Source organism: Bombus affinis, chromosome 16 (genome assembly GCF_024516045.1).
Source record: "Bombus affinis isolate iyBomAffi1 chromosome 16, iyBomAffi1.2, whole genome shotgun sequence".
Lineage (NCBI taxonomy): Eukaryota > Metazoa > Arthropoda > Insecta > Hymenoptera > Apidae > Bombus > Bombus affinis.
Genome location: NC_066359.1, coordinates 4,478,888 through 4,506,710, shown reverse-complemented (window position 1 = coordinate 4,506,710; position 27,823 = coordinate 4,478,888). Strand labels below are relative to the sequence as shown.

Sequence of the window (27,823 nt, the reverse complement as noted above, 5' to 3'; positions counted from 1 at the left end):
ACTATAGAAAATGATATTTTTGCCTTTTCTGACTAGATTAATAGTTTAAAATAAAATTTTGTTCACATAACCTCTCCAAAGAGCTAGTGAACATTCATACTAATGTTACCATTATTTATACACGATGTATTATTTATACATTATTTATATAGGGTTCAATAATAGCTTTATTCAATCGAAGGAAACACCTGTACTTAGTCTTCAACAGTATGAAAAAGTGGTGTTTATTAAAAACTACTGCTTGTAATGGAAATAGCTTCCTTGCAATTCTCTTGTAACTTCGAACAACTTATGTTTAAATTTACAAAAAGCTATTTCCATTATGTGACTGGACATTAAGTACTGTATTAAACGTTTGATCACCACTTTTCTATACCACCCGAAATGGTAAGAATATTTAAATTGAATAAAGTTACTATCTCGTGCTGAATGAGTCGCTGGAAATTGTCATGTGAAATAACTTTTTACTAATTTAAAAAAAAAATGTTTCCAACCGCTCAATCGCTGAAATTTTTATTATTGAAACATTGAAACATTGAAACATATTATTACTGAAACATTTTATTATTTAATTGAAATTCGCGTTTAAGTTAATAAGAATTAAATTATTCTCTTCCTAAATCGATCAACAGGAAAGTTAATTTAAATGACAACGTTTGAGGACTCATTCTGCATATACATATATACATATAAACGTTTATTTATACATATTGTTACGAACATACGGTAGATTTTTGTGAATTTAGTCCTGTTTGAGAAGATATCGTCAAATAACTGTATGGCGCTGAGCATTGCCAGTAGCGATACTAGCGCCACGGGTACTATAACTAGTTCAGTAAGGAAGTGCAACAGGATTCTAATGAACAAAGTTATAAATACAGAAATATAGATGCATAGTTTGCGCGAGAATAAATGAAAATAAAGATTAGAAGTTTGCAGTTCTATTTAATAATAAAAATTATAGCTATGGTGCTTATTGGGATAGATTGTGTGCTGAGTTTGTAGTGCAGAATACAGGAATTGGGAGTGTTTTGGGATGCGATGGAAGACATATAATAGTTATGATGCCATTTAACTAATTGGAATTTGTCGCAATAACCATACTAAAGTGAACATTGGGTTCATTAATTTGAGGGCTCAGAATACTTCATTGACATATAACAGCTTTAGTAATGCACTTCTTACTCGTTCCAGGTGAGGATAAAATAAGTGAAATCTCAAGGTAGATTAAGAACTTGTTTTCCATATTAAGAGCCAGATCAAAAGAATAATAAGCTTTAAATGGGACTAGTCATTAATTACCATGAAGTCTATTTAAATCTACTGTCTGTACGTAACAATATTATACTAACTAACCATAATGACAGTAACAATAGTCAAATAACGACTCGTGTCCCCGTTGACGAGATCGTAGAACAAACGAACCCCGGGGAATACCCTGACCGAAGGGTGGTCTCTCTCCCGGCTCGTCCTCTTCAAATGCTTACTTCTTCACGTACACAATTATAATACTGGCTATGTTTTTTTAATCGTTTAGAAGTTTACAATTAACCGTTTAATTATTATCGTTTCTCGGTGAGTTTCTATTCCTCTACCACTGGCTCTCCGCTTTTATTCTGATCCAATCTCTCCTTTATCTTTCTTCTCCGTTCGTCGGTTTGCTATTGTCAACATGTACAAGAAGTCATGGAGTCGGTTCCTCGACTCCTGTCGCGCTGAACATTATATATATTATGTATAACTTTATCGTCTGCGTGCACCTATACTTTGCATCCTGTCTCTCATCCTTTTTTCAATTATTTTTTTTTCAATTATTTTTTTTTCTCCTTTTACATATATGCATGTATATGTGCGACGCAGCTGTCGTGTACATCAGCAGTTCCTTTGTGTTTTGTATACGAGGGCTAGCTAACCTCTAAGTAATAGTTTTTTTATCAAAAGCACATGTATATCGTGACTAGCCTATGTGTGTATATATAATATGTATATATATAGTATATTGTATATAAATCGACCGTTGTGTCTGTGTGATTCATCATCTTCATATTTCCTTATATGTCTCTACGTGTGTGTATGTCTCTTATTCAACTTTTCCTTTTGTGTGTGTATGTTTTCTCTTTGGTTATTTATTTCTGTTTCATCTCCTGTCCTCCCTGTATATCGCTCTTTCTTTTCTTCTTCCATCGCCAGTCAGCGTGATCAGTTCTTGTCGCCTTTCTTCTTCTGCAGCTAGCTTCGCCGGTGAAGAAACTCTTCTGGAACTTTTTCGCGTGAGATCTCAGTCTCGACCGGCCGGGAAACACCATGAATTTTATTGAAAAATCGACTGGAGAAACGGTGGAGTCTCTCCTTCAGTTGAGGATGTGCGCGGTGAATCGCGAGATTTCCTTTTTGTATTCCATTCGTACCCCTTTCTTTGCTGTTCCAATGCATTGGACATTATCTTCTCAGTCGGTAAAATAGATTTGTGCATAATTTAGGACGCAGGGGATGTTTAGAGATGTTCACTGTCGTACAACTATTCACTCGTTGCCTCCTTTCCTCTATTAGTTTCTTGTCTACTGGCTCCATTTTTGCTTGATCAACCGTTGGGTTTTTGAAAGAAGCTTTGACTGATCTCAAGATAGAATAGAAAAAAAGTTCAACTGTTGATAATTTTTCTGGCATTTGTGCTCGAAGAAAAGTTCAAAAACTTTACAATATTGACTCTTCAGCTGCGGAAGAGAGAATTATTTCCTCTTGCATATGGCGACTTATTTTATTGGTTGAACGAGACCAAAATTATCTAGGAGTCAAATTTTGTGCAAGAAGTTTCAAACTAGGAACCTGTTACAGTCTTTGGTCATTGTGAAATCATAATATATATCGCAGCTAAAGAGTAAAATCTTCTTCTAAATATTAGCATAACTTTCGATTAGTTCTTTTTCTTTGGTTTAGGTTTTGTTTAGTCGTATTATAAAACTTGCAGAAGGCTTTCAGTCAGTCGTCAGATCGTCAATTTCAGCGCTGAATCTCGTTTTTTCGCGAAGATATTTTCTTTAACGAATATTCGCAGTGGTCCCATTATGCGCGTCATTTCGTCTCGGAAACAATGATCGCTTATATTGTGCGTCTGGCGACAAATATTCAGCCTCGTTCATTGTATAAATTATATGTTCTTCGAACATAATATTCTCAGAGGGATATATGTGCGATTTGACGCGCTGACTGCCGCAGAAAACATCTATAAATATTTCAAAACACAACGTTACACAACGAAGAGAACCATCTTCCTAACACAGCCAACAATAATAACATTCAAGGAGAAATTATTTCACTAGGTAATACAGCATCGATTAAGACTCAAGTCTTTGGTTTTCGCTTCTTTGCTGCTCTACGAGCAGCTGTGGTACCTATTAAAGATTGAAAAATCGTTTCACGATACAAGTGTTGTAGTTAGATTCTTAAATCAAAGCAGTCAACGCGTTAAATATCTTTGAGAAATCAGAAGTAGAAAGTATATCTTCTTTTTTTTCAGCTTTCATCAACACATCATGAGAATCTTTGATTAAAATGAAACAGAAACTCTTAACATGTTTGTTTATCATTTCATACAATTCTGAATGATAAGCTGTATTTTAAGAATATAACCTCTCTCTCTTTTTTTTAAACAATTTCAAACAAACACACTTGTGAGCAACAAAACCCTTTCAATCTTGTTCCAACAGACTTCAAAATCCATTATATTTCTATTACAAGTTTCATTGTCAGTCTCTTAATACGCATGCATCAGTATTGGGCAAGATTCAAAGCTAGCCAAACTTTCTTCAAATAATAAATAAATTTAGAGAAACTGTAGGCAGACTTTGAGCCTGTTTACAGTCTATTTCAACAATTAACAACTGACAACTAGATAATCCAGGTGATTTCCTAGTTGAACAAATTTTAATTTTCCAATGTATTCATTATTCCATGCCCAACACTGTTCCTTAGTAATCTCATCTTCTTAAAAAAAAAAAAAAAAAAAAAAGAAACGCAAGATTCTCCAAACTATCGGTAAAACGAAGACGTCGAAGCTATCCAGGGCGCACATCCCCGATTAAATCCTCATATTTCACGAGACTCTAATGCGTATTGGGTACGTGCTAATGTCGATCGTCATCGCTGGCCTCTGCATCACCCTCGACGCCCTTCTCACCCTCTTCAGGATGTGGTGTATTTCCTTCCTCGGTGTCGACACTGCTGGTCGGCGTAATCTGTTCTGTTCCAGGACCAGTCGAGTTCGCTGTAGCCCCTTCGTTGTTCTTTTCAAGTCCCAGGCCGCCCAGGAGGCTTTTGTTAATCGGTTCCGGCGAGGCTTCCGACTCCTCACTGCTAGGTGAACCGGGAGACGAGACTATCACCTATATGAACAAAGACGCCGTATCACCAGCGTCGTTTTCCATTAATCACGCAATCCTTGGACTCCTTTTGCGTGCTTGTGTTTGATAAATATTAACCCTTCGCACTCTATATATGGTGACTTTCTGAGGTTTCAGGTCTGATTTTCTAGGTTTGAATTTTGAATTGAATAGACATGTGTTTGTTCAAATTGTTGCACAAAGGGTTAAAGAATTTGTGGTGTGGCTGTGTGCAAAATGAATTCTGTATTTCTATTGTGAAGGTTCTGCTGAAGGATTGTTAAAGCATAAGTCACTCTCATAATAGAGGTGACTTCTAGTGACTTGTTTTTGATGAGTGAGATATGGTCCTGGGATGTATGGAAATAAATGTGTTCACCTATGTAGAATGAGACATCTATGATTTGAGTTGTGTGTGTAATATGTATAAAAAAATTGAAAGTATTGAAACCTAGATGCCTCATCTTGGTTACTATATTCTATGTATCTGATGTATACTTCACAATTGAAAGGATGTCCATTGGATAAGAATTTTTGGGAATTGAAAGGATATTTTGTTCCTGATTCTAGTTTGAAATATTTTAAATTAGAAAAGAGGTATTGAATTTAATCAAGTTTATGATTTACAATGTAATGTCAAACCAGATTCAAGAAGCAACACTCAAGGTGCAATTGATGCATGCTTGGAGCACTAATGATCCCTCAAACTATCACTTGCTAAATAGTTGTCAGAGATTGAGTGGTTGCTTAATTAAAATGATTCCCAAGAGGGATCATTTTTCCTATACTATTTCTCCACTTTGTCTCTTAATTAAGCATAAATATACATCATGAGAGATGGTACTATGTTGAAAGAGTACTAGACACTTTGTGAATGAACATTTTTACATTGATCAAAAACAGACGCACTGTCAAAGTGTTCTTTACATTAAGATCTTGATCAAGAATAGTCACTTCATAAACTGTATAAACATTTTGAATGTAATAGTTTTTAAGGGAGAACAATTCTATCTTTTATAAATATTCATATCAAATAGCTTTTGATTTGCCATGAGTTTTCAGACATTAGATATATTCCTGATGTTTGCAATCAACTAAAAGTATTTATATATTTTCATGTACATCAGAGTCTTTGATATACACACTGTAGTCATAGCTGTTGTTTGAAACGACTCTGTGAAACTGATGAAAGCTAATGGATGACAGATTACTTGGTTCTTTAATATATATATATATATATTTTTTTTTTTTTGATAATCTGGCCATGCATGTGATAGAACGATAACTAAAGGCTGATGTAAAAAACGCGAATGAAAACGATAATAACGATAATACCTGTGCAAGAAGCGGCGTCTCTGTGCTGTCAGCGGTTTGGTAGAGCCGGCAATTTGCGTTTGCTCTGAAGAATACGTGCCCAAACGAAAAAAGATAAAGAAGACAACGTAAATCGTCACTATAATGGAAAGACGTCGAGAGACTGGCGCAAAGAGAAACGGAAAAATCATAACCGACCCGCTCGACCAGTAGAACACCCAAGTAAATGTACAGAAGTGACATCGAGACATGCACGGAGGCGTTTTTGGTAATTGTGGTATCATATTTACACGGACGCATCGCGACGTGATTGTTTTGCAAACTGTTTGCCACCCATTATAACCTCTTTTCTTTATATTTTTTCGTCTATACACCTTCGTTTTGATCATGCTAAGAAAACATAGCCTTCAGGGCGAACAATTTGCAATGGCCGACGATCCTCGAGAGTTAACCTGAAACCGACACGATGTAAATGAATGAAAGAACGTATATGAATGAAAATATGTGAATAAATGAATGGAACGAACTTGTTTCATTGAGTAGCGAATACATGATTCGTGATCATAAAAGCGCGACAGGGCTTGTTTCTGCGAAGCGAAAATAAAGGGAGAGAACAGAGTCTTTACTTTGCCTACCATGCTGTTCACAACACGCTTCAGATAATGCACATATGTGGGACACGGATAGAAAAGCAGAGAGCGAGACGAGACTCTTGTTCAATTCTTTTCTTTTCTTTTTCCTTGAAGCGTTTCGTTCAACTTTCCTGGTCTTTCTTCCACTTTACGTGGTCACGATATTTTTAATTAATATGTATATAAGGAAATGGCGAAGAATCTTGGACCAGGAAAGCTCTGATTTATTATTTCTTTAACCTTCTTCCGTCCATCCTCTGTACTTTTACTTTGTTAATTACAAATTAAACGAAAATAAACACATTACAGTACTTACAGTAGTCTTCATCTAAAGTGATCACATTTGAAGAATATAAGGTGAAGCAGATGATAAGACATATTTCTTATCTTTTACACGAAAGTAATTAAAAAATTTAAGATACTGTCAATCAATCCCATTTAAACAAAATTCTCATTTTATTTGATCTTGGAATTAAATATAAGTTTCTCTCACCCCCTGAATATTTTAAAAATTCCAATTGTCATAACATTACTTAGGCTCTTGGTGTTTCACAACACTTCGTGGATTCATCACTTACTTTTATAAGACTTATAACTTTAATTTAGAAGATTGTTCCCTTTTTCAACTATCATATTAAAGAATCACTTCCATAAGTGATCCATAGCTGATCACTTATCTGGAGAATAACTTAATTGTAACATTCTCCAGATAATGCAATTTATTACAGTTTATTATAACAATGCATTAATTTATGCGACACAAAAATTTCAAACTGTTACTTAAGAAGTGGACCAAGAGGGTCTGTACTTTTAAGGTGCTTTCTGAGATATTTAGACATCGATAGCAGTGGAGCAAGTGCACAGACAGAGGAAGCGACGGTAAGAGAGGCAAAAGATTGCAATGAACATTGTTGAGATAAATCGAGAGCTCTAAATAGAACACTGACCTGGCGAGGCTTGACCGGTGGTGGAGGACGAGTGGAGGGCGCGAGGGCTGCGGGTGCTGCCGTAGTTGGGGGCTGTTGATGAAGTGAGTGTTGAGGCTGCCAGGGCAGCCCTGTGCGTCCCAATGTTCCCTGCAGTTGTTGTTGCACCTGTTGCTGAGCCTGCTGCTGGTGCTGCAGTTGCTGTTGACTGCTGTTGTGCTCGACTGTTGGCGTAACTCGAGGAAGCGCCGAAGCGACTGAAGAAATCTTCCGAACTGTCTGTGAAATGAGCGACTGATTATTCGGCTCTTATTTTTTCGGTTCAGTTAAATTAAACTACGGCTCTAATTTTCGTACGTGAATTCGATGATAAAGCTTTGGAAATGCCTAATAAGCTGCAGATATTATATAGACTGCAGATGGCTATAATGAACATAATGAACATTATTTTTATATTTGTAGTAGCTTTATAGTTTTTCAGTTATATTTTTGAGATTTCGTATTTTAAATTTCTCATAAATATATAAACATCTGCAGTCTAATTCTAATATTACAAGCTACTTTGAATCATATATTAATAGCGAATTGGGGTTACGAAAGTCAATTGTTAGGAATGACGACATTACCTGACTTAACAGGCCAAATTTCAAGAAGATACTTGAGAACTGCTATTGGTTGTTGGAAATCCAAAGGCGGTCCATTCTCTTCAGAATGTAGCATTAAAACTGGGCCGAAACAGACTGCCAAACTTGCTGGCGACATCTTATTACACTGTGATACTACCATTGCCAGATGGTCCAGCAAGTAGATTAACGTACACTGTTGAAGGAACAATTAATTATTATTTTCTCTAGGTATATGAATGGAAAGTTTGAGATTAGATACTTACTCTGTTCACCTTTGGTAAACAGTCAAGTATACTAAACATGAGTTTTGCGTTGCCTTGTGGATCATCCGGTAAACAGACGGCCAATGCATCGACCATCATCTGATAGAGGCACCTTGTGAAGAGTGGTTCTGGAAGTTCTCGCAAGTAGTCCTTCAGTACACCTAAACAATAATTATAAATCATCATTACAATTAAAGTGTATCTCCTATATTATTATTATTAATATTAGAAATAATTATTAAGGGAAACTTACCAGTAATCACGTTGATATCTGGTACATTGTCAGGCGACAGGTTCACTGAACGAGCATTCCTTTCAAAAGCCTCCCTAAGTATCCTTTTTTTCGTAGCTGATCCACAGAGCCTGTATAGACCTAATTCCCCAAGTTTTCATTGACAAACTGTCCAAACTCAGCAGTATAGAAATTGAACTTTATAAATGGTAAAACCATATCTCACCAATGATGTCAAGACCTCTTCTTTCAACTTCTTCGACACAACGCCATACAATTATGGGCACATTTGGAACACCCATGGCTAGGGCGGTAGAAACACCTCCAGGAACTCCACCAGTCTTGCTCTCTCGACTCACCTAATCCAAATCATCATCATTTTTCAAATTTATATATCGTAACTTCAAAATATTGAACTTACCACTGTGTCAAGGTCAACTCCAAAAAGTGGCGCCACTCTGGTAGCCAGAGATATGACTGGGAGTCCTCTCCTTCGGAATGTCTGCTGAGCATCCGTATATCTCAGTCTTAGATAAATTGTGCCACGTGGTTCGACTTTGACAGCTAGCTGGTGAACTGGTGATTCTTTCAAAAGGGTCGCCAGGTGCACAGATCCTTTGTAACAAAGCTTGTGCCTGTACTGTGGATCCCAGGAATAGACCAGCAAGTCTAACTGCCGGTTGCCAACGAGATCCAGCTCGAAGGTTTCGTCCCAGTCGAACATTAAATCGCCAGTTCGCATCACTGTCCTTGCCTTGTGCACCCTATCGCACTCCAGCACGCAGTAAAGGTCTCTCAAGCCGCAACTAGCTATTATGTTATCCAAACAATAAAGATATTTCGCCATTTTTCAAATTTATATATGGTAACTTTAACCCTCAAGCTTTGATCCTTAAAGGTTTCTGTAAAAGGAATAGCTCGAGACTTAAAGACAGTATATAGTACTATCGAACACTTTCTAACATTCGAGAGTGTCAGGTAGTAGGAATCACTACAGACTTAAATTAAAAATAATTGAATCTTAAATAAAGAAAATAGAATAAAATAAAAATAATTTAATTTTGTTAGATATTATGTTAATGCAAATAGTGATTGTGCAGTGGAGAAATAGTCTAGGGGATGTGCAGACTCCCGAACGTACCTAAATTAGGCTGACCTGATGGTGTGGAAGGAGTAGTGGCCGCTGAGGAGGATGTTGTTGAACGGAGGCCACGACCTGCCAGAAGATGCACCCAAAGTAGTCCACTAACACCACCCGCCAGGTCACCGCTGCTGGTTTCCCCGAGCGAGCTCAAAAGAGAGCTAGTCGAGCTCGGAGTTCCCACAGTCGGAGGTTTTTCTATCTTATACTTAAGGAACTCTGTACAAAAGACATTATAACCTTAATTAAACTTTTTACGATCAACATTGATTTTAATACTCACCTGCAGGATTAATATCTAGCAGTCTTTGATCCTGAGTTCTGGTAGGTGTGGGGGTAGGTATGCTTCGGGTGGACTCCAGGTCCAGCAGGTTCCTGATTCTTCTGACCGACGTTGCCCTCTGGGTGGTGGAGCTGCTCAGTGACGGTTTCTGACTCGTCAAGGACGTACGAGCACTAGATGCAACCGAGGCCGGTCTTGGGTTCGCTGTTCCACGATGACACGTCGAGCTGATCGCTGTCGATGCTCTTAAGTTGGCAAGATTCACTTGCTGAGCAGAGGCTGATCTTGTTGACAAACGATCCAGCGTGCTGGACAATGGTCTGTACGTCCCATAGCTTCCATATTCACCCTGAATTTTAAACAAATTAGTCAAAATTTAGAAACTGATCTATAAAGTTTATCAAAAAATGTAATTTTTAATGTATGTTATTTACTTGATTTACAGCTGCGTGGATGTTCTCTGCGCTGTAAGTGTAACGTGGTGGTCTAGTCGTAGTGGCTCTAATCTGCTCGTACAATGCACTGGTACTCGGCGTTCGACTCAGCCATGCTCGGTACTCATCTGATGTGAACACACTGGGTGATGACGGTATTCTTCCTGACATTCCAATCAATAGAATTCTCAATTTTATGTTCAAAATACTAGAATCGACTCGCTACTTGAATTTTAAACTAACCTCTATCGCGTCTAATGGAAGGTAGTTCGGGCGCTGATAGTGCTCCGTCACTATCTTCCTGATCTATTAGTCCAGATGCTACTGTGCTAAGTCCAGACCTGAGACCTGGTTGCTGGGGCAACGTTCTGCCACTACGAGGCAACGAATTCGATCTCAAGCCTAGAGAAAGCATAACTTCAATTTTAAAGTCTGTTCACGATCACACATGAGGAACTAACTTTGTTAAGATGCAGAAAAAATAACTAACCTGAGGAACTCTGACCAATTTGTGATCTCGATAGGGTGGCAAGATGCGAGACAGCGCTACTCTGAGGCGGATTGTTCATATTGTGCCTGTAGTAATAATACGCCGACTTGGGCGAACTCGAACAGGTTGCTTCAGTGTCTGAAGCATAATCCAACGACGGTCGGTGCCTCCTGGTTAGAGTACCAAATTGACCTTGTCTTTGAGTAGTCGATGTACTGTCTCCCTGAGTGCCATATCTGGTGTTGTATCTCAACGCAGATGTTCCTGTTAAAGAAACGTCACAAAATATGAGTCTAAAGTTAGGAAAACAGTTGTGTAAATGATTTTAGTGGAAAGTGGCGGACCTGACTTCAAGCTGGATCTAAGAAGAGTATGTCGAGCTGGAGTGGTGATACTAGTGTAATCAACGCGAGGTAAATGTTGATCTGAACCGCTTCTAGGCATAATTCTTCCACTTCCAGAATGTTGGCCATAACCATAATGCGATGGCTGAGTCTGACTAGACAATCTACTACCAACTGATTGCATCCCTGCGCCCGTGGACATTCGACGACCACCATTTGAGGGGATGACTGGCCCCGTGTAGAAGGAGTGTACCTAAATTCAATCGAATTAATTAATTTATGTTCCTTCTTTTGCAATTTTCTTTTATTTTCCTTTCATATCACAATCGATTACTCGTATCACACTTGATCTGTATTTTTTAATAGAAGATATTTACGTTATCTACACGGATAGATTAGGAAGTCGATTGTGATTAAAGGAAAATATAATTAGATATTGCCATCATGATTGATAGATCTCTCTATATAGATTATAATACACTTTACATAGAAATCCACATATCACTATGATGGACTATGACGACCACGGATCGCCACGAGAAGAGACAATACTCAGAAAGAAAGAAAAAGAAAGAACGAACATACAGAGCAAAGCTTACAAGGCAACAAAAAGTGGAATTACGTTATAAGTAGCGATAGTTGTTTTGTTCCACCTGGACATTGAAAAGCATTTATTGTTTTCGTTTAATTTTCTATTATTAAACCTTTTACATTACTTCTTCTTCCTAATATTATGGATATATAGAGTATAAATACTTATCCATTGTCCAGGTGATGCACGGTGCAGGGAATTGCTGCATACACAAGTCTAGATATCAAGAAAGAGTTAGTGGTTTCTTTACCTTTGTGAAATCCTGGTTAATATCAACGTAGCATTCATTCATAGAACCGATTAGTCATGTGAAACACGTGGTCGAAACACGAGCGAGCTGCGAACCGTCTACTCTCTAAGTCAATTTCATCTTTCAAGCAATTTAATAAAAGAAATTCGTGATATTTTGTTTTATTAGAAGGGTTTGAAATCGAGACGGTGCACAGCATTACTGATCACTATCAGGAGTGTCTCGAGTCATTGCCACGAATTCACCACTTTCTTATTCGAATCGCTATCGCAATTGAAGACAGAGAAGGGCAAACAAGTGTCAACTTGGTGCAGACAGGTATATGAAAGGGTGCTCGATCCACATCGTCTAGAACATCTATGTGATCTATATCCAAACGCAGGTGGAGATTTAATAACAAAACGCCAAATTGTAGATCAAGATCTTGCATTCTTCTCCAATATCGTAACTTTTACGGTGGTTAAACTCCCTTTCCTATATCTTCCTTGCAAAGTTTATTAATATCAATTTCTCTTGTTTTCTCAATCGTAATTCTTGCTTGAACTTTATGTAATCGAATGTTTTTCATTTAATAAAACCTCGACCTGCGTCAAAGTCCCGAAGAGCAAGTAAAACATTACACAGGCTTACTTTTTCAGCTAAACTCTCCAAAGTTTTTGGGTATCCACGCTCATAAGGCTGGAAGTGTTGCGTTGTAGAGGGTTTTGGCTGATGTGTGATAACAGGAGGTGGTGGTGGTTGATACGACCAGTGTCCCTCCGGTCTGGAGTTGTAGTATAGATCACCGTTGCTCGAACCTAGGTCTTGACTGGAGCCTAGACCCGACAGACCTAATCTAGACCGGGAAGGTAGCATCTCACGACCGTCGCCACGCCTACGATTGCCATCCCTGGAATCAAAATACAAAAACTGTATCAACTTATGATTACAATCAACAAGTGGAGTTTTAATTAGATTCTAATGGAACTTACAATAGATCAGTCCAAGCAATATGGGTAATAATTAAAGTTTTCAGGATGTGAATAGCAAAAGTTTGATAAGTATCTAAATAAGTCCTCCATTGTAAACTTTCTTTACATTTAATTATTTGAGAAATGACAAACTTGTAATTATCTTGAAAATCAAAGAAATATTATTGTTACTTTAAAAACTATAAGAACATGGCGAGATTAATATTGGGACTAAGAAAACATCTTCTCTGGGTAGTCATATTTAGTTCCTATCTAGAATTGTTTATTTTTTACAATTAGTATAGCATAAATGTACATGTATATGAAATTTCACAGAAGATGTACTTGTAAGTACCAGTAGAATTCTAAGTATATTTGATACTATAAAATATTTTTGAGATATAATTACCTGACGTGGTTACTCGTTGCATGGTCGCTCTCATCTTCATTTAGCTCCCGCTTGATCACCACAACCGGAGGCGCTTTGTGCTCGGTCTGACGACTATGTGAGACTGGCTGGTGCTGGCCATGCCTAGTCGCCAGGACGAGCCTCCTGGGTATCGACATAATGATCACGACATCGTCCAGGCTCATGTGCGTCACATCGACCAGATTCACTGCTAGGATTTCATCCCCAACCTAAATAAAGCATATTTTTATATAAATTATTTACATAAAATATTACTAAATTTAGAAATAATTATGATTAAAAAATAAGAATCTTTTCTTTGTACATAGAATATAAAATAAGAGGAACATGCTGAAAGAAAAGGATTCATAGATTTATGTTAAATATAAGCTATCAAATAGTAAATTAATTTTTCTGTCTACGAAATCAATTTATTCTATTCATTGTCTTGTGAATCTTCTTTTCATATAGCTGCTCATATATATTTTGGAGAAGAAATCAGTGAGTCTCATGATTTTCATTCCCACAAGAATGACTGCAGTAAGTGGCAAGCTCAAATTGGCTATACTAGAACTGCAATTAAGGATTCAAGGAAAAGGATGCTTTCTAACCTTCAGGCAGCCGCTGTTGTAGACTGCAGTCTCCAGGGCTATCCTCGAGATAAAGACACCGTCGTTTCTGTCGACGCCATTGCCCTCCCGTATGTACAACCCCAGCGTCTGGCCTGGCCTTTTGATTATCTCGACAAAGTGGATGGGGTGCTTTGGATCCTAGAACACCATAGAAATAATAAAATATTTCTTATAAATAGTACTTCAAGAGCATTATGGGAAAAAACGGGAAAATTTGTTGGTTAAATTTATTGCTTCATTATATGGTGGCAACTAAGTTATGAAGTAATAAATTACTGTCTTAATATTGGATTTTTTTTGTGTTCAGAAGGAGGTACGTAGGACGAAGGTCGATATTGTGCTTTTTTTAGATGACGAAATGGCGATAAGAAGAATATATGAAATAAAAATTCTCTTCCGGCTTCTTAGAAGATCATTTTTTAAGCCTGAACTTTTTTACAAAGATCTTTTATATTATTATAGCCTTTATGGAATATTTTTCAACTTTGAAGCTTTTTTCATTGTCATGTTATTAGTTAAGAAATTGAGGTTTCGTCTTCATAGATGAAGAAATAGGTTTAATATTTCTTATCCAATTGGGAATTTGGTATGATGTCGCACCTGCATAGCAATGAACTTCTTCGCCGCCTCGGACGCCTGTCTGCCCATCTGTCGTGGCTCGATGACTCGGACGACCATCTCACCCCTTCGTTCGACAGCTTCGAGGGCCGCTGCTGTCGAGGCGTCATGATCGTTCTCGACGGTCTCGATCTGTTTGAAGATCTCTGTGCTGATTCCACTCACCTGCAACGACAGGTCCTTCCACTTCAACCAGCATGTCATGAACAGGCACTCCAATAAAAAATATTCCATGAAACTGTTCCAATAAGCATTTCTAAAAAAATATTCTCCAATTCATGTTGTACTTCTACAATTTTTCATATTAATATTATAAATTTTAATATTCCAAGGAAAATATTTCTCAATTCCAATAATTATTCTTTTAAAATATTCGTCAACTAATGTATTTTTCATAAAATTGTAATTTCAACATATCTATAGACTAAGTATTTCTTAAATTCTCTCTGTTCCTTTTTATAATGGCTATAGATTGTTATATATATTGTTGTTAGAGTTATTGCTGAACAGCTTCATGAAAAAGGTAAATTGGCCTGATAGTTTCCTCTAATCTGATTCCCTGTTACTGTTGCTTTCCTCTGTCTACTCTCATTTTTGAAGTAATTGGGTTTATCAATTGCCTCCTTGGAGACCTAATCATCCCCTTGGATCAGGATATGTTTGGTCTGGAAAACAGCAGGATATCTAGCTTTTCCTATGGGACATTGTAAGGAACCAGGATTTTAATCTCTTTCACTGCCAAGAAGGTAGGATAACCAGGAGAAAAAAGATAAGATAGATTGCTGGAGAGCAAAAATGTCATGGAAGTCAGTACCTTTCTGAAATCTCCCTGAATCACCATGGGGGGTGGTTCCTTGGGGCGCAACTGGTTGGCAGGTGCTTGCCTCCCAGGACTTGCACTGATGTCTGTCACTTCCCCCCGGCCCTCCTGCATCAAAATTAATGTATAATTAGTTTCACTTTCGTAATCTATTTTGTATTAGTAATTGCTTGGGCAAGCTAATAGGTATTCATAAAATTTTATAAATTGGCAAAATAAAATTTGGTATTATAATCAGTATTACTTCTTTGCAATACTTTTCACCATGTATCTGTACTATTAATTTGGAATATAATGTAAGAGTAGCGCTATTGTAAGGATTTTTCATCATACAGGATTCCTGACTTCATTATGGAGACGCTGCAAAGGTATTCAAAGTATCTTAAATGAAAAACATAGAAAAGTACAAAGAAATTTATTGGAATAAACAGAAAGGAAATCTCTAATTCATGTCATAAACCTAGGATCATGCGTCTCCTTAATTGATCCTCAATAATATCACAAATAATCTTGGAAAGAAATCAAAGGAAGTTTCGAAATACTAAGAGAAAAATTACAGGGGGGCGCAAATAACAAATTGAATTTTTAAAGATAAACATAATAATGGAAAATGAAAATGTTTGGTGCACGAAAGGTATCAGGGGGATTTCCCTATCAGCTTAAAAGCTACAGCAAATCGGGCAAAATGGGAGGGGAATTTTCTTCGCGGCGGTTGCATGCGAGATTCAATCAGTGTGCTGATTAGAGGCTCGTAAAAATTGCAAGCGTTCTCTCTCCCAGCCGGCTTTTACCTGTGAAATTACGGACAATCAGAGATGCACGCGCTTCAGAGGATCCGCCGAAAATAGAAACCGCTTTGTCGGTCACCGATGCAAAGGCGCCTACTCACCACTACTCACTGCTGCCAACCCAGGGCCGGGAGAGATAATAATCAACCCCGTGCAAACATCGGTCTACCATCCTCAATTTTCCCTTTTCTCCTCGTTCAGACGAAATTAGACGGCTTATTATTAATTCGGTTTGCAGAACCACGGATTTAATTGGTTGCTAAATTTTGCATGACTAATTTGAAAATTCTATAGCAATTTGTAATGAGATTGTAAATTGATTCAGATTGGCCCCCTTCGCCCTATATTTTACAACATTATTGGTAAAAGTAGAGATTCTACAGTGGACTTCATACTTTTCTACTATAGCTAGTAATTAAGTCCTTGGTTATGATATTTTAGGAATTAAACACAGTTTTGATATATGAATATGTAGATTGTCTCTAGAGTTTCTATCCTATCTAGTCATTTCTAGGGGTAAAAACCTGCTTGTGTATCCAGTTGATAATTAGGAAACCCCATAGATTTGGTCATTCCACAAATGCACTTTCTATTTGGAAACTGGACCAATTTGGAAATCAAATTGAGCTAAGTATAAAAATCACTTAACCGGTGCTTAAATATTCCCCTAGTTGATCGTTTCTTCATTGGGAGATACTTCACAGTGTATAGTGAATTGTCTCAATTGTACACATCTTGAAACCAATAAACTACCTTGAGCTGATCAGGGTATGCAGAGGTTCCGTTTAATGCTAAGAAACTGTATGCACAAGTACCCTGATAGAACTCATTAAGAGTAATAAACAATGCTGGGGAATCAACCGCTTGTTACAAAAGCTGCTTCAATTAGAATTAGCCAGAAATGGCAACGTCTCCCTCTTGTTCTTTCATAGGACTTAAATCTCCATAAAGATCTCTATTCTGCTACTTTGTCATTAAGGAATAATCTAGCTGAGGATGTGATTATACGATCAATATGTCATGTATCTAACTTCTAACAAATTCATAGACAAATTTATACAATGATTTTTAGTTAATTGCTAAGTTTTGTTAATTCAATATTAAGAGCATTAATTCACGAACTTTGAACGACATTGTTAAAGAAGGAAAATTATTTTCTCAATGTTACTTCTAGGCCAAAAGTATATTGTATGATATACAGTATCCCATAGAGCATTCCATATAGGAATTCAGATGAGAATCTCAGAGAGTAATAAAGATACTAATCACAAGCTTTAAAATTTTCTCTTCCCATGAATGCTGTCATCCACCGATCAGAACCAAGTTAATCTCTTCTTCTTGTACCTCAGTTTCACCGTTGGTCGCTCTACATACCCATACTCCTATAAACCCCTAACACCATCACTACTACACCCGTATTCTCGCTTCACGCGTATCACATTTACTATCCTCTTTATAAGCATCCTACATCTAGTCTATATCCAGCACGCGAGTAGCCGGCACACGTTCCACATCGTAAGATCTTCTCTCTCTCTCTCTCTCCCTTCGTTCAAAGCAGATCACGCGATCCGGAAACGCACCCCGTGGAGGCATGTGAAGAGCACTAGCCACGCGGCGGAGCCGCACATCCGATCACAGAGGGACAATAAAGACATCCACACTTGCGCGGCCGATTTGCAGCCCCTTTTGTTAGACGTGTCCTCAGGAAGGCCGGCGGCAGCGGCTAGGAGCTCTTCAGCCTTGGTCGTGCAGCCCTCAGCACCCCTCTCCCTGGTCTCAACCGGTGTCCAGGCCCTCTGCTGCTCCTCTTTCCTCCTTCTCGAGGTGTCGAGGTCCGTCGTTCTTGGGATAGTACGTTTATCCATGCGTGCTACACGAACACAGTGGGGTCTACTACAGTGGGGTCGTTACAGACCTCCGACACAACTGGGCTACCGGTCCACCCTAGCACACTATCCGGCCAGTCCACACAGGGAGACCCAAATTAGGTTTCTCTCGTTCGATGATGGAAACCGCACACGACACCAGGGGGTCCGGACACGCGACGCAGGTACGCGAATTACCTTACGGGAGAAGAAACAGCCCGTATCACCCCTCGAGAACATCCTCGCCTACCCCATGCTGGCTAATATGGCGGGAAGGAGCGCTCAGGAGCGTACGAGGCCGCGCCTGCGCCCCCATGGTCACTACGACACCGGGAAATGGAGTGTGGGTGAGTATCGACCCGATGTGACGTCACCGTAGCCCACCACCATCCTCGACCAAACCTCCCACCCCTGTCTTAACTTACTCTGTCTCTCGCGGTGATTCTCGGTTACGCTGCCGCCCCTCGTTTGTTCCACTCGTTTTATCTCTGTCTATACGTTATAGTCGTCTCGCTCCACCGGCTGCCGGGTTTCTCTGGCTACGTCTACGCGTTCTGCCAGCTCTGTGCACCTCTCTGTGCCGTTTGATTTCTGCTATGCTCTCTCTCTCTCTCTCCTTCTGTGCAGGTTTTTCTTTGAATCGGGATGTGCTTCTTCTTACCGCGACTTTTTTGTTGTCGCTGATTGTTGAGTTTCTTCGATGTGGTGTATCTGGTTTTTAGGTTAGGTTCCACCTGGCGTCTTTGAGATTTTGTTAGGTTCGTTTGCTTTTTGATTCATTACAAGGCCATTGATAAGTGCATTGAAGAATTTGTGAAATCGAACAGGGATTAAGGAAGATTAAGATTTAATGTAATATATTAAGGGCTGATAATGTTTTTTGCAGAGCAAAGTGGGAACAATTATCGAACAGTCATCGAGGGATATCAAGAAACACATATTGGGATCGTTGAGAGACCCTAATCATCTTCGACTGCTGAGAACACGTATCTATTGTGACCAAAGACTAATTTTTTTTCATAATATTACGAAAGAATTCCTTGTACTATGTGATGCAAAATTGAACAGAGTCTTGGAGAATCTTGTGCAGAGCAGATTTCCTGCTAATCTGAGAACCTGTTTCTCACCAGTATCTCCTTTCGTCTTGCAGCTCGCCTGATCCAACCTAGACTCTATCAGCTCTTCTTCATCATCCAGAACTATCAATACTCCTTTGTGCTTGGTCCTTTCTCCTCCTCTTCATTTCTCACGATTTACAACCATGTTCCTTCTTCCATCTTTCATACTCGCCTCAGAGAACAGATCCTCGTCATCGATCTTCCCATTATTTTTACTTCGACCCATTTTACCCTGCTTCGAGGATATTCATTTATCCGGCTTTTATTTCGCGATGCAGCCCGTTCTTCTCTAATTGCATCCAACTCGCCGCGTCTCTTGACATCTTTCTACCATTCCCAACAATTCGTTTTATCCACCAGACACGCACACAGAACGGTTGTACGGTTCCCGATCCCCTGTGTGCTTCTTCCTTTATGTAAGCCATAAACGCTTTTCTCTGTCTGCATTGCTATTCTTTCCAACTTTCCCCACCGCAAATCCTGCCTCTTCTCTGGCTGTAAGTTGCTTATTCCTTCAACTGCTGATTAGTTGCAGCGCTGTTTGACTTTACACAGAAATGGTCCAATCCTAGTTTCTCTGTCTGCCAACTTAACGACACACAAACGTTATTATTTGAATGTTGCCGTGGATCCTTTGTCTCTGGTGTTATTTGTAATCTGCTTGTTTAATTAGGGGAATTTATAATGTCACAAGTTAGGCAGGTCGTTATTTTAGGATCTTAGTCCAAAGCCGAAAAATTTTATTATAGTGATATAATGGTTTTGATATAGTAATCTTTGCTATGGTAATCTGTAAAATGGAACACAATTAAGGTAATCCTGGTATCTTTATAGTTTTTAAAAATTTGGTTGATAAATTTGTAAGTCAGGTCCTTTCTTCATTTAATTTCTGTAACAGTTGGGAATAAAAGATGATTTATAAAAAACATATTGTCATATGTTCATTCATACCCTTTACTACAACTTCTTTTCGTTTCATCATCTTATCATGTGCAGAATCTTGGCTCTTTCTACCTTGGTTCCGCTCATAATTTTCCATCTCCTTCGTCCAGCCAGCTCTAATCTTCGATTTCTCCACCTAACCAACCCTAATTCTCACTGTCTTCATCCTGTTTCTCCACGTATTTATCTCTCACGTGGCTTCTTGTCCCTCTACCTGGCTTCTCTTTCGTTCTTTCTCCATCGAGCAACTCCTACAGGGTTCGACAACCCCCTCCACTATAAAATCTCGTCGTCTCTTGCCTCTGGCGAGGAGGTGCAATGGCTCGTACGCGTCTGCACGTAGTAATGTTAGCCGTGACGGAGGTGCTGATGGTGGTAACGGTGGTGTTAATGGTGGCTGCGCTTCCAAGCTGCAGGAAGAATGCCTGTAATGGCGCTAGCGGACCTCACGTTAATGTTTCGCTTCTCTGATTGCAACCGAGTCCCTTCCACGAATTCTGCATTCATTGGTAGGGTCCAGGTTAATCGTCTAAGGTCCCAGGTTCTTGCTTCTTGTGACAGATCTATTTTGTTTTCTGTGGAATTATTTTGGAGTGGAATTTGGAGGTTAGGTTTAGGAAATTCGAGAATACATTTATTTATGGTATTGATGATGTGTGCAGAAGCAAAGCCCTGTTGGAAGATTTTTCTTCTAGTAGTAAATTATTTTGAAAGCGCGACTACTGATGCATACTAAAATATAACCATTTGTTATCAGAGTATACAGTAGAAAATACTCGTTTATCGTTAGATATACAAGAGAATATACTCATAACGCTTACGTATGGGTCCATAGATGTACGGTGGAATATACTCGTACATCTTTAGAGCCATAGTGGAAAGTACTCGTTTGTTATCAGACACACAGTTGGATATATTCGTAAAGTATAAGCGTGAGCCTTGAAACACACAGTAGAAGACACTATACGTCGTCAGACGCACAGTGGAACATACGCGTGACGCATATGCGTGCGTCACTGGGTACAAACGTATTAATAAAGGGTATTACAACCTCGAACTTTGCTCTTTTTTTAATCAGTGAATATTAAACTATGAAGTTAAGAATAGAATGTTAATGAGGGAATTTTAAAAAATTCCTCTTCCATAGATTGCGAGTAGATACTAGTGAGTTTCAGGATAATTATTTGTATGGAAATATGAATATTCACATATTTCAACAAAGTGTTTTCGAAATCACGCGGAACTGGATTTTGGGTCAGATACAAATCGAGGTCGAGCGAACACTCTGGAAAGCAATTCTCTTCCATATACAAACTCTGGGAACCAATTATTTTCTCATTATCCTTGCTCCTGGCAGCCCGTGACGCAGCCAGAACAAAAATGTTGTCGTTTCCTAAAATAAAACGATGAAAATAAAACTTCTATTATACTTCATTCAGAAATTACTATATCTTCTCTTATATTTATGGGATCAGAGTCACCGAAGTTTATTTAGGAATTTGTGTCATTAAATTCGTAAAACAGAATCAATAAATACCAAAATTCATTTAGAAATCATTGTACCAAAAGTTTCATTCAGAAATCACTATATCTTCCATGAGATCGCGTTCAACAACCTGGTGAATTGTCTTAGAGGCAGCCATTAATTTTTTTTCAGTTTGTGCCGAACAAGCACCGTGTTTGGAAAATAAAATTTCCCCTTGTTTTCCAGCCGTCATAAAAACCAACGTCTTTTTTTTCTTTAAGAACGAAAATACAGGTCATCAAGATCTTTTATTCTCTCCGTATTAGGCAAATTATTTCACGAGGAATTAATTTGAATGGGAGGTGGAGAAGGGAGGTTGGGCACTTTTTCTTCGGCGTGGCTGGTATTAGAGCGTGGTGTTTCATTGAGTTTCGAACGAAATTGTTGGCGCAGGCGTGACGACCTTTGCACAGGAACGGCCGGATTTTACGTGTCCTGAGCTGTGTGTCCACGCCTCCGCCTCGTGGATCCTCGTTTTACCGTTGTTTCAGCGTTTTAACGCGATTAACCACGGTCCCGCTATCGAGAACCCTGTTGGATCGCTTCGCTGATCGCGACTGATTTTTTAATCTTTCATCGTCTCTTCATTCTATGTAACAAATCATGAAGCAACTAAGCTTAATACTGCTTTTCGACCTAACTTACACTGATTTCTCTTCATTTGGATTAGGTTAGGTTAGGTTAGGTTTCGCAAGGGGACTCGCTATAGAAGAAAATTTGAAACTAGTATCATATATTACTGACAAAAGTCGATGTGAGAGTTTAACAGACTCTTCATTTACTTTACGTCTGAGTTAGGTTAAGTTTCGGTTACATTTATCAAGGGGATTCACCTTAAAGAACAATTGAAAATAGTGCCATGGAAGAATAGTTTAATAGATGTTTCACTTACTTCAGATTTGGGATAGATCAAGTTCCGTAAAAGAAAATCTTTCAACACAGTGTCACTGTAATATTACTTACAAAATCATGCTTAAGAGTAGTCTACATCTCACTCTCTTTAAGTTAGGTTAGGTTTCGTCTAGAAAGAGGATCCTTTAATATTGTATCATATATCATTAGTAAAAGCATATTAAAATATTCAAAAATAATATGAAAAATTCTTCACCAAATATAATCAAAACATTAATAAATTTAATATGATCGAGAAAAGTAAAAGAGAGAAAGCTGAAAGAGAAGATTTATAAATCATTTCGGTTTCGCTAATCGTTTACAGGGCCAGCGCAGTTTTAACGCAGCGTGAAGCGTTAAATGAATTACTTTCAAAGCTTCAAGTGGCTATTTCGTGGCTGACGGAGTGTGGAGAAGTGGGCAGCTCTGGGGTAGAGAGAGAAAGAGATTCGATGAAGGGTCGAAAAACGTGGAAGGAGGGCAGGGGGTTAGTCTAACGTCGAAACGTGTCCCGCTGGGCTGGATTCAAGGCGGCCGATTTACCGCGGTTCTGTTTCAATTTGGCACTGCTCCATTGGCTCTCTCTCGTTCAAATCAACCCCAATGGAGAATAAAATGAAACCAGAACATCGATACCAAAAATTACTTGAAAACTCCTTGATATGAACGTAAGTACCTGTTCTGACTAATGCTATTGTTATCAATGCGAGGCTCAGCCCAATACAAAATTATCAATCTCGAATCTAAATTTGATATAAGCAAATTTTCTAATTATCGTTGATAGAACTGATATAGTGAAATTTTAAATCAAGATATCATGATAATTTTACCATCAGGTATCACAAATCATTTCTAAATTGATATTTTATTCTCTGTATGTAAGAACCAATCTTCAGTATTCCCTAAATCTAACCTCAAATATTAAGTACGGTTTTGTAACACAGGACAGCAGTGACGGTCAACTCTCTAACCTAAAAATGAAGAAACTCTAAAAATTTCACAAACCAAACCTCAAACGCTAAACAAACCTCAGTAATATCCAATTTCTAACCTAAAAAACGTACTCACATAAGCCTTCAAAAACCAAAATCAAAGAAATCGGGCCTTTTTGCTCGATTAGATCAAACGATGAAAAACGATGGTGCAGTATGAAGATAGGTTGACCACGACAAAATATAGAAAAAGTGGAAGGATGGTCGAAGGGTGCAGCGAGTAAGGGGAGGGAGGTAGCGTAAAGGTGGAACAGCGTAAAGCTACGCTGCTGCGCGTAGTAGCCCGGAAGTATCAGTAGTAAAACGTAGTAGTAAGTAGTAACGGCGGGTACGCAGGCGTACGCACGTTCGGCATCGTTCGGGGTCGAAAAAATGTACGGCAGTGGGAGAGATTCGAGGACGAAAGGGAACGAGAAGGAGGATCGTTTGTGGTCCACTGGAAGGAGATGCAGTGATAGTGGTGGGGATAGGTTGGAGTTATGGTGGGGAGAATGGTGCCTGGGTGGTGGGAGAAAGGGGAAGTAGGACGGACAAGGACACCGGAGGAGAGGAATGGGAAGGTTGTGGTGGGATGGCCAGTTGATGAGAAAAGATGTGTAAAAGAAGAAAAAGAGCTCGAAGCGTGCATGGAAGAAGAAAAGATGAAAGACGAGGGAGAAAACTGAGTAAGGATAAATGAAGTATGCTTTGCAAGAGAGCAAACTGTGGAAGCTTAACCCATTAAGGACTTGTGGAATAATGTGTAAATGCTACGTTATTGGAAAAAGGAGATAAAATATATATGTGTTTTATAGAATACTAGATAAATTGGAGGTATGAAAGATGTTTCCATGATTTGAGAATCTAGGTGATTACCGTGGTATAAATATCTTGACTTTTGTATATGGAATTATAGGATATAGATAGACGAAAATATAGCGAAGAAAGATATTACAAATATTTTTGAAATCATCTTCCATAATCTCAATGATGAAACAAAAGAATTCAATGAAACAATTTGTCTAATGAAAAAATAAGGATAAAATTTTGTATTAACGCGATCTGTATTCTTAATGGGTTAAAGAATGGCATATAAGGAGGAGTGGCAGGCGAGAGCATTCTTGGGAAAGAAGAATACCGAATGTTAGGCCAGACTGGGCAAGAACAACTGAAGTATACTCAAAAAGGGACGCGAAGTATATAGAGAAAGGGCGGATGGTACAAAAATTATTGATGTGTACTTTGAAGAAAGACAAAAGAGATAAAAGAGGATAGGCAAACACGGCAGGGACAAAGAATTGGAAACGGAAAAATGGAATCCAGATAAAACAATGAAGAAATAAGAAGAAACAAAGTCGGGGTTCAAAGAAGAAACAAGGAACAATCCTACATGTAGGGAAAGGTTTACATGCGCTCAATGTGATGTGCAGAACAATCAGAAGAACGTACGCTGGATGCCATCTAAAGAAAGACACATGGGTGGCTAAACTTTAGTTTGGAGTAGATTAGCATTAGGTTCACATTTTGCTCTTTCTTGGTAGTGAACAAAAGAATCTTAGAAATATATAAGGATACAATATTTGATCACCTACGTATCATTTAACATCCTATATAGACAAAAAAAGACTACAGAAAAAATTAGATAGTCCAACAACAGGGGATAAGAAAAAGGGATCCAATTTCACGAATATCCAACATAACGATACTATTTCTATACCTTCCGGAATAGAATCTTCCTAATCTATAACTATCTACAAAACCTTCTTCTGCTATTACAAATGTGCTCGAAATACCTACAAAAGTGTTTGACCCTATATCAAAATTTAGTCAGCTACATATTTTCGTAACACCTTATATATAGGAAAAGAAGTTAAAGAAGAAACTAGACAATCGAAAGACGGGGAAGGAGGGTAAGAAGAAGAAGAGACAGACAGAGCCACAGGAAAAATTCAGAAACAAAGGGCAGTCTGTACGAGGAGAGGGATGGATCCTGCAATACGATGCTCGGTCAACGCGCCTGCGTCTCACGATCCTGAAGTAGCTCGAACTGAACTGAATTCATCTACTGTGCACTCTCTCTCTCTCTCTCTCTGCCTCTACACATACGCGCGCACATAAACGCGCACGCGCCTGAACGAAGGTGTGTGGGTGGAGCCACACTCTTCTTTTTCACTCGGTCTCGAACCCTCTCTGTCCGGGTGTTTGACCACATTTCTACACTGGGTCTCTGTGTGCGCGCGCTATCCCCCTCTGGAGGTCGATGCACGCCAGTGTGCACTCACTATATGTCTACCCGGTCTATGTACATACGGGAGTACGGTGAGAAGTACGTACGCAGCTAAGTACAGGGGGGCGCCTGTAGCCCGTATGTACGCAGCCAAGTACGTACAATACGTGACATATATTGCACCAATGTACTAGCTTTTTACCAAGTTAATACGGCTTCTAAGCGAGCCGTTGATTGCAACAAAGCTGCGTGTCCAATTTTTTCCCTTTAACGGATTCATCGCGATTCTTCCACCTTTTTTAAGCTACTGGATAACTTGGTACTATTTACTGCCGGATAATTTGTGCTTAGAGTGGTTACAGACTCTTATTAGGTCCTAGTTTTTTTTTAGTCTTATTTAAAATTTTAATATTAGATGCTGGTTTTTGGAGATTCTAACGATAATATTAATAACCCCGATAGTAAATTATTCAGTTTCTTCGTTAAAAGATTTTTCTTTTAGTAGTACATTTCTTCAAAGCAAATAGACGTCGCATATATTTACGTTTCTAGATATGTTGAATCATGGTGTATAGGTTAGGATCTTACCGGTCTTTAGAACCTACAGTCTACGTGATTCTTAAAAATAGGAATCCCAATTGTAAAGGTAATGCGAGCTGGGATGTGGGAAATGGGCAGAGGAGTCACCATAATTCTTTACAACCAATCAAATTTATGAAATAAAAGAAGCGTTTGAGGTTTGTATTACTTAATGGTCCTCAGATTTTAATAAACTGGGAGATTGCTTTCTTTGAAGAGGTTATGTTTCAATGAAGCTTTATAAAACTTCTATATACGGTTACCGGTTTAAGTGGAATCTTTCAGCGAAGGACGAATGCAATAAAATTTTCGGCAACTCCTCTTCCACCATTACAATATACACATACACACACACACATACCATTCTATTTATCTTGTTCCACTTTCACCAAGCATCGTACAGTTCCTCTTCAACTAGGTCACTTTTATTGAATTCATAAAATGCTTTTGGGAATTTAATATCGATTCTAACCACTCTTACACGATGTCAGGGATGCAACACCAGAATTAATCCCTTGAACATGCCTGTTCCAATTGATATTCCTTCGATATAGATCAAATGCTTCTACAATACGAAAATCACAGGAATTCATTGTCTGGGAATTGCATTATTTCAGCAGCAAAACATGTGACTAGACGTCAATTTTTGCTAAGAGAAAAATGCAATATCTTAATTAATTTATTTTGCACTATTTCTACTAAATTTTGAAAGTTCATAATGATTTGCCCCAAATTGATCGTTCAATACTTTTAAATCTGGCGTTGCGACATATTTGACATAGCATTTTTATTATGAAAAGTGACTTATTTCCGTGCAAAATGTCAGGAAACATTAAAAATAGCATAAATGATCGAGAAAAATATTGTGTATTCACCGATCATCGTTCCAGACATGAAACTCTAAACGAATACGGTCTCCCTAATGACGCAGCATGTGCGTCATGCTTCTTTTCCAAAAAGAAAGAAATTTGGCTAACAAACTTTTTTACATTCGCATACAATGAAAAGTCATTTGCACGATTTCTGAGCTGCAGTATGTCTGACCTCGAAGAAAAAGAAGTATTATACGAGGCATGCGTTACCAGAGTGCGTAGAGAGTAGGCGACATTAATAACCAGGGTACAAGCCACGGAGCCGTCAAACTTTCGCAATTAACAACGTAAATTGCTGGTAACCTTCTCGAACTGGCGAAAGAGGAGCATTTCCATAAATTAATAACGTCAGTCTGACATCATCCTCGGCGATTGTAACCTTCGACTTCAGCAGTGAATCGCTGACCAAACTTTTCAGAATTTGTCTACCACTTCGAGGATGCGTTCTTCCTGCAAGTCGACTGGCAACTTTCGAGAAATTCTTTGGAACCAGCTAACTAATTATTACTAGCATAAACGAGCGATTTTGAAATTGAGTAGTAGATGAACTTCTCGCTGAAGATTCCTTAGGTGGAAACTATTAATTATTAGTTTCATAAATCATAATAGCCATAGTGGTGTTGCGGGATTTGAAGTTGAAGGCTCGAGTGACGGGACATTGACCGATCTAAATATCTTTCATCTACAAGGATATGGCAAGAACAGCAATT

The 27,823-nt window shown here is 38.5% G+C and overlaps 2 protein-coding genes across 12 annotated transcripts in view; one reads left to right on the top strand and one right to left on the bottom strand.

Annotated features, from left to right (window-relative positions):
* Positions 1-676: 676 nt before the first annotated feature.
* The window catches only part of LOC126925677 (rho GTPase-activating protein 100F), a 64,295-nt gene continuing 37,148 nt past the window's right edge, over positions 677-27,823 (bottom strand). Inside the window, exons 1-20 of one of the 10 annotated variants that reach the window (XM_050741468.1) lie at positions 17,704-18,229; positions 15,330-15,443; positions 14,498-14,701; positions 13,877-14,035; positions 13,266-13,495; positions 12,537-12,795; positions 11,907-11,918; positions 11,065-11,317; positions 10,721-10,984; positions 10,474-10,632; positions 10,231-10,394; positions 9,797-10,145; positions 9,514-9,732; positions 8,794-9,182; positions 8,599-8,731; positions 8,394-8,513; positions 8,141-8,301; positions 7,878-8,070; positions 7,273-7,526; positions 677-4,382 (exon numbers count right to left, since the gene is read on the bottom strand). In XM_050741468.1, the coding sequence (XP_050597425.1) occupies positions 4,125-4,382; positions 7,273-7,526; positions 7,878-8,070; positions 8,141-8,301; positions 8,394-8,513; positions 8,599-8,731; positions 8,794-9,182; positions 9,514-9,732; positions 9,797-10,145; positions 10,231-10,394; positions 10,474-10,632; positions 10,721-10,984; positions 11,065-11,317; positions 11,907-11,918; positions 12,537-12,795; positions 13,266-13,495; positions 13,877-14,035; positions 14,498-14,701; positions 15,330-15,443; positions 17,704-17,988 (4,179 nt within the window). In that variant the 5' untranslated portion in view covers positions 17,989-18,229 and the 3' untranslated portion in view covers positions 677-4,124. Of the gene's footprint in view, positions 4,383-7,272; positions 7,531-7,877; positions 8,071-8,140; positions 8,302-8,393; positions 8,514-8,598; positions 8,732-8,793; positions 9,183-9,513; positions 9,733-9,796; positions 10,146-10,230; positions 10,395-10,473; positions 10,633-10,720; positions 10,985-11,064; positions 11,318-11,906; positions 11,919-12,536; positions 12,796-13,265; positions 13,496-13,876; positions 14,036-14,497; positions 14,702-15,329; positions 15,444-17,703; positions 18,230-27,823 lie in introns of those variants that run through there. The other 9 variants (XM_050741470.1, XM_050741472.1, XM_050741471.1 and 6 more) reach the window with 9 other exon arrangements.
* Positions 18,126-22,888, top strand: LOC126925704 (uncharacterized). 2 transcript variants are annotated; one of them, XM_050741540.1, is made up of 2 exons: positions 18,126-18,335; positions 18,875-20,090. In XM_050741540.1, the coding sequence occupies exons 1-2, from the start codon at positions 18,126-18,128 to the stop codon at positions 19,145-19,147; spliced, it is 483 nt and encodes a 160-aa protein (XP_050597497.1). In that variant the 3' UTR covers positions 19,148-20,090. The 2 variants fall into 2 exon arrangements, 1 of the variants encoding a protein (XP_050597497.1); XR_007714073.1 differs by lacking the exon at positions 18,875-20,090 and adding an exon at positions 22,790-22,888 and having other exon boundaries at positions 18,235-18,335.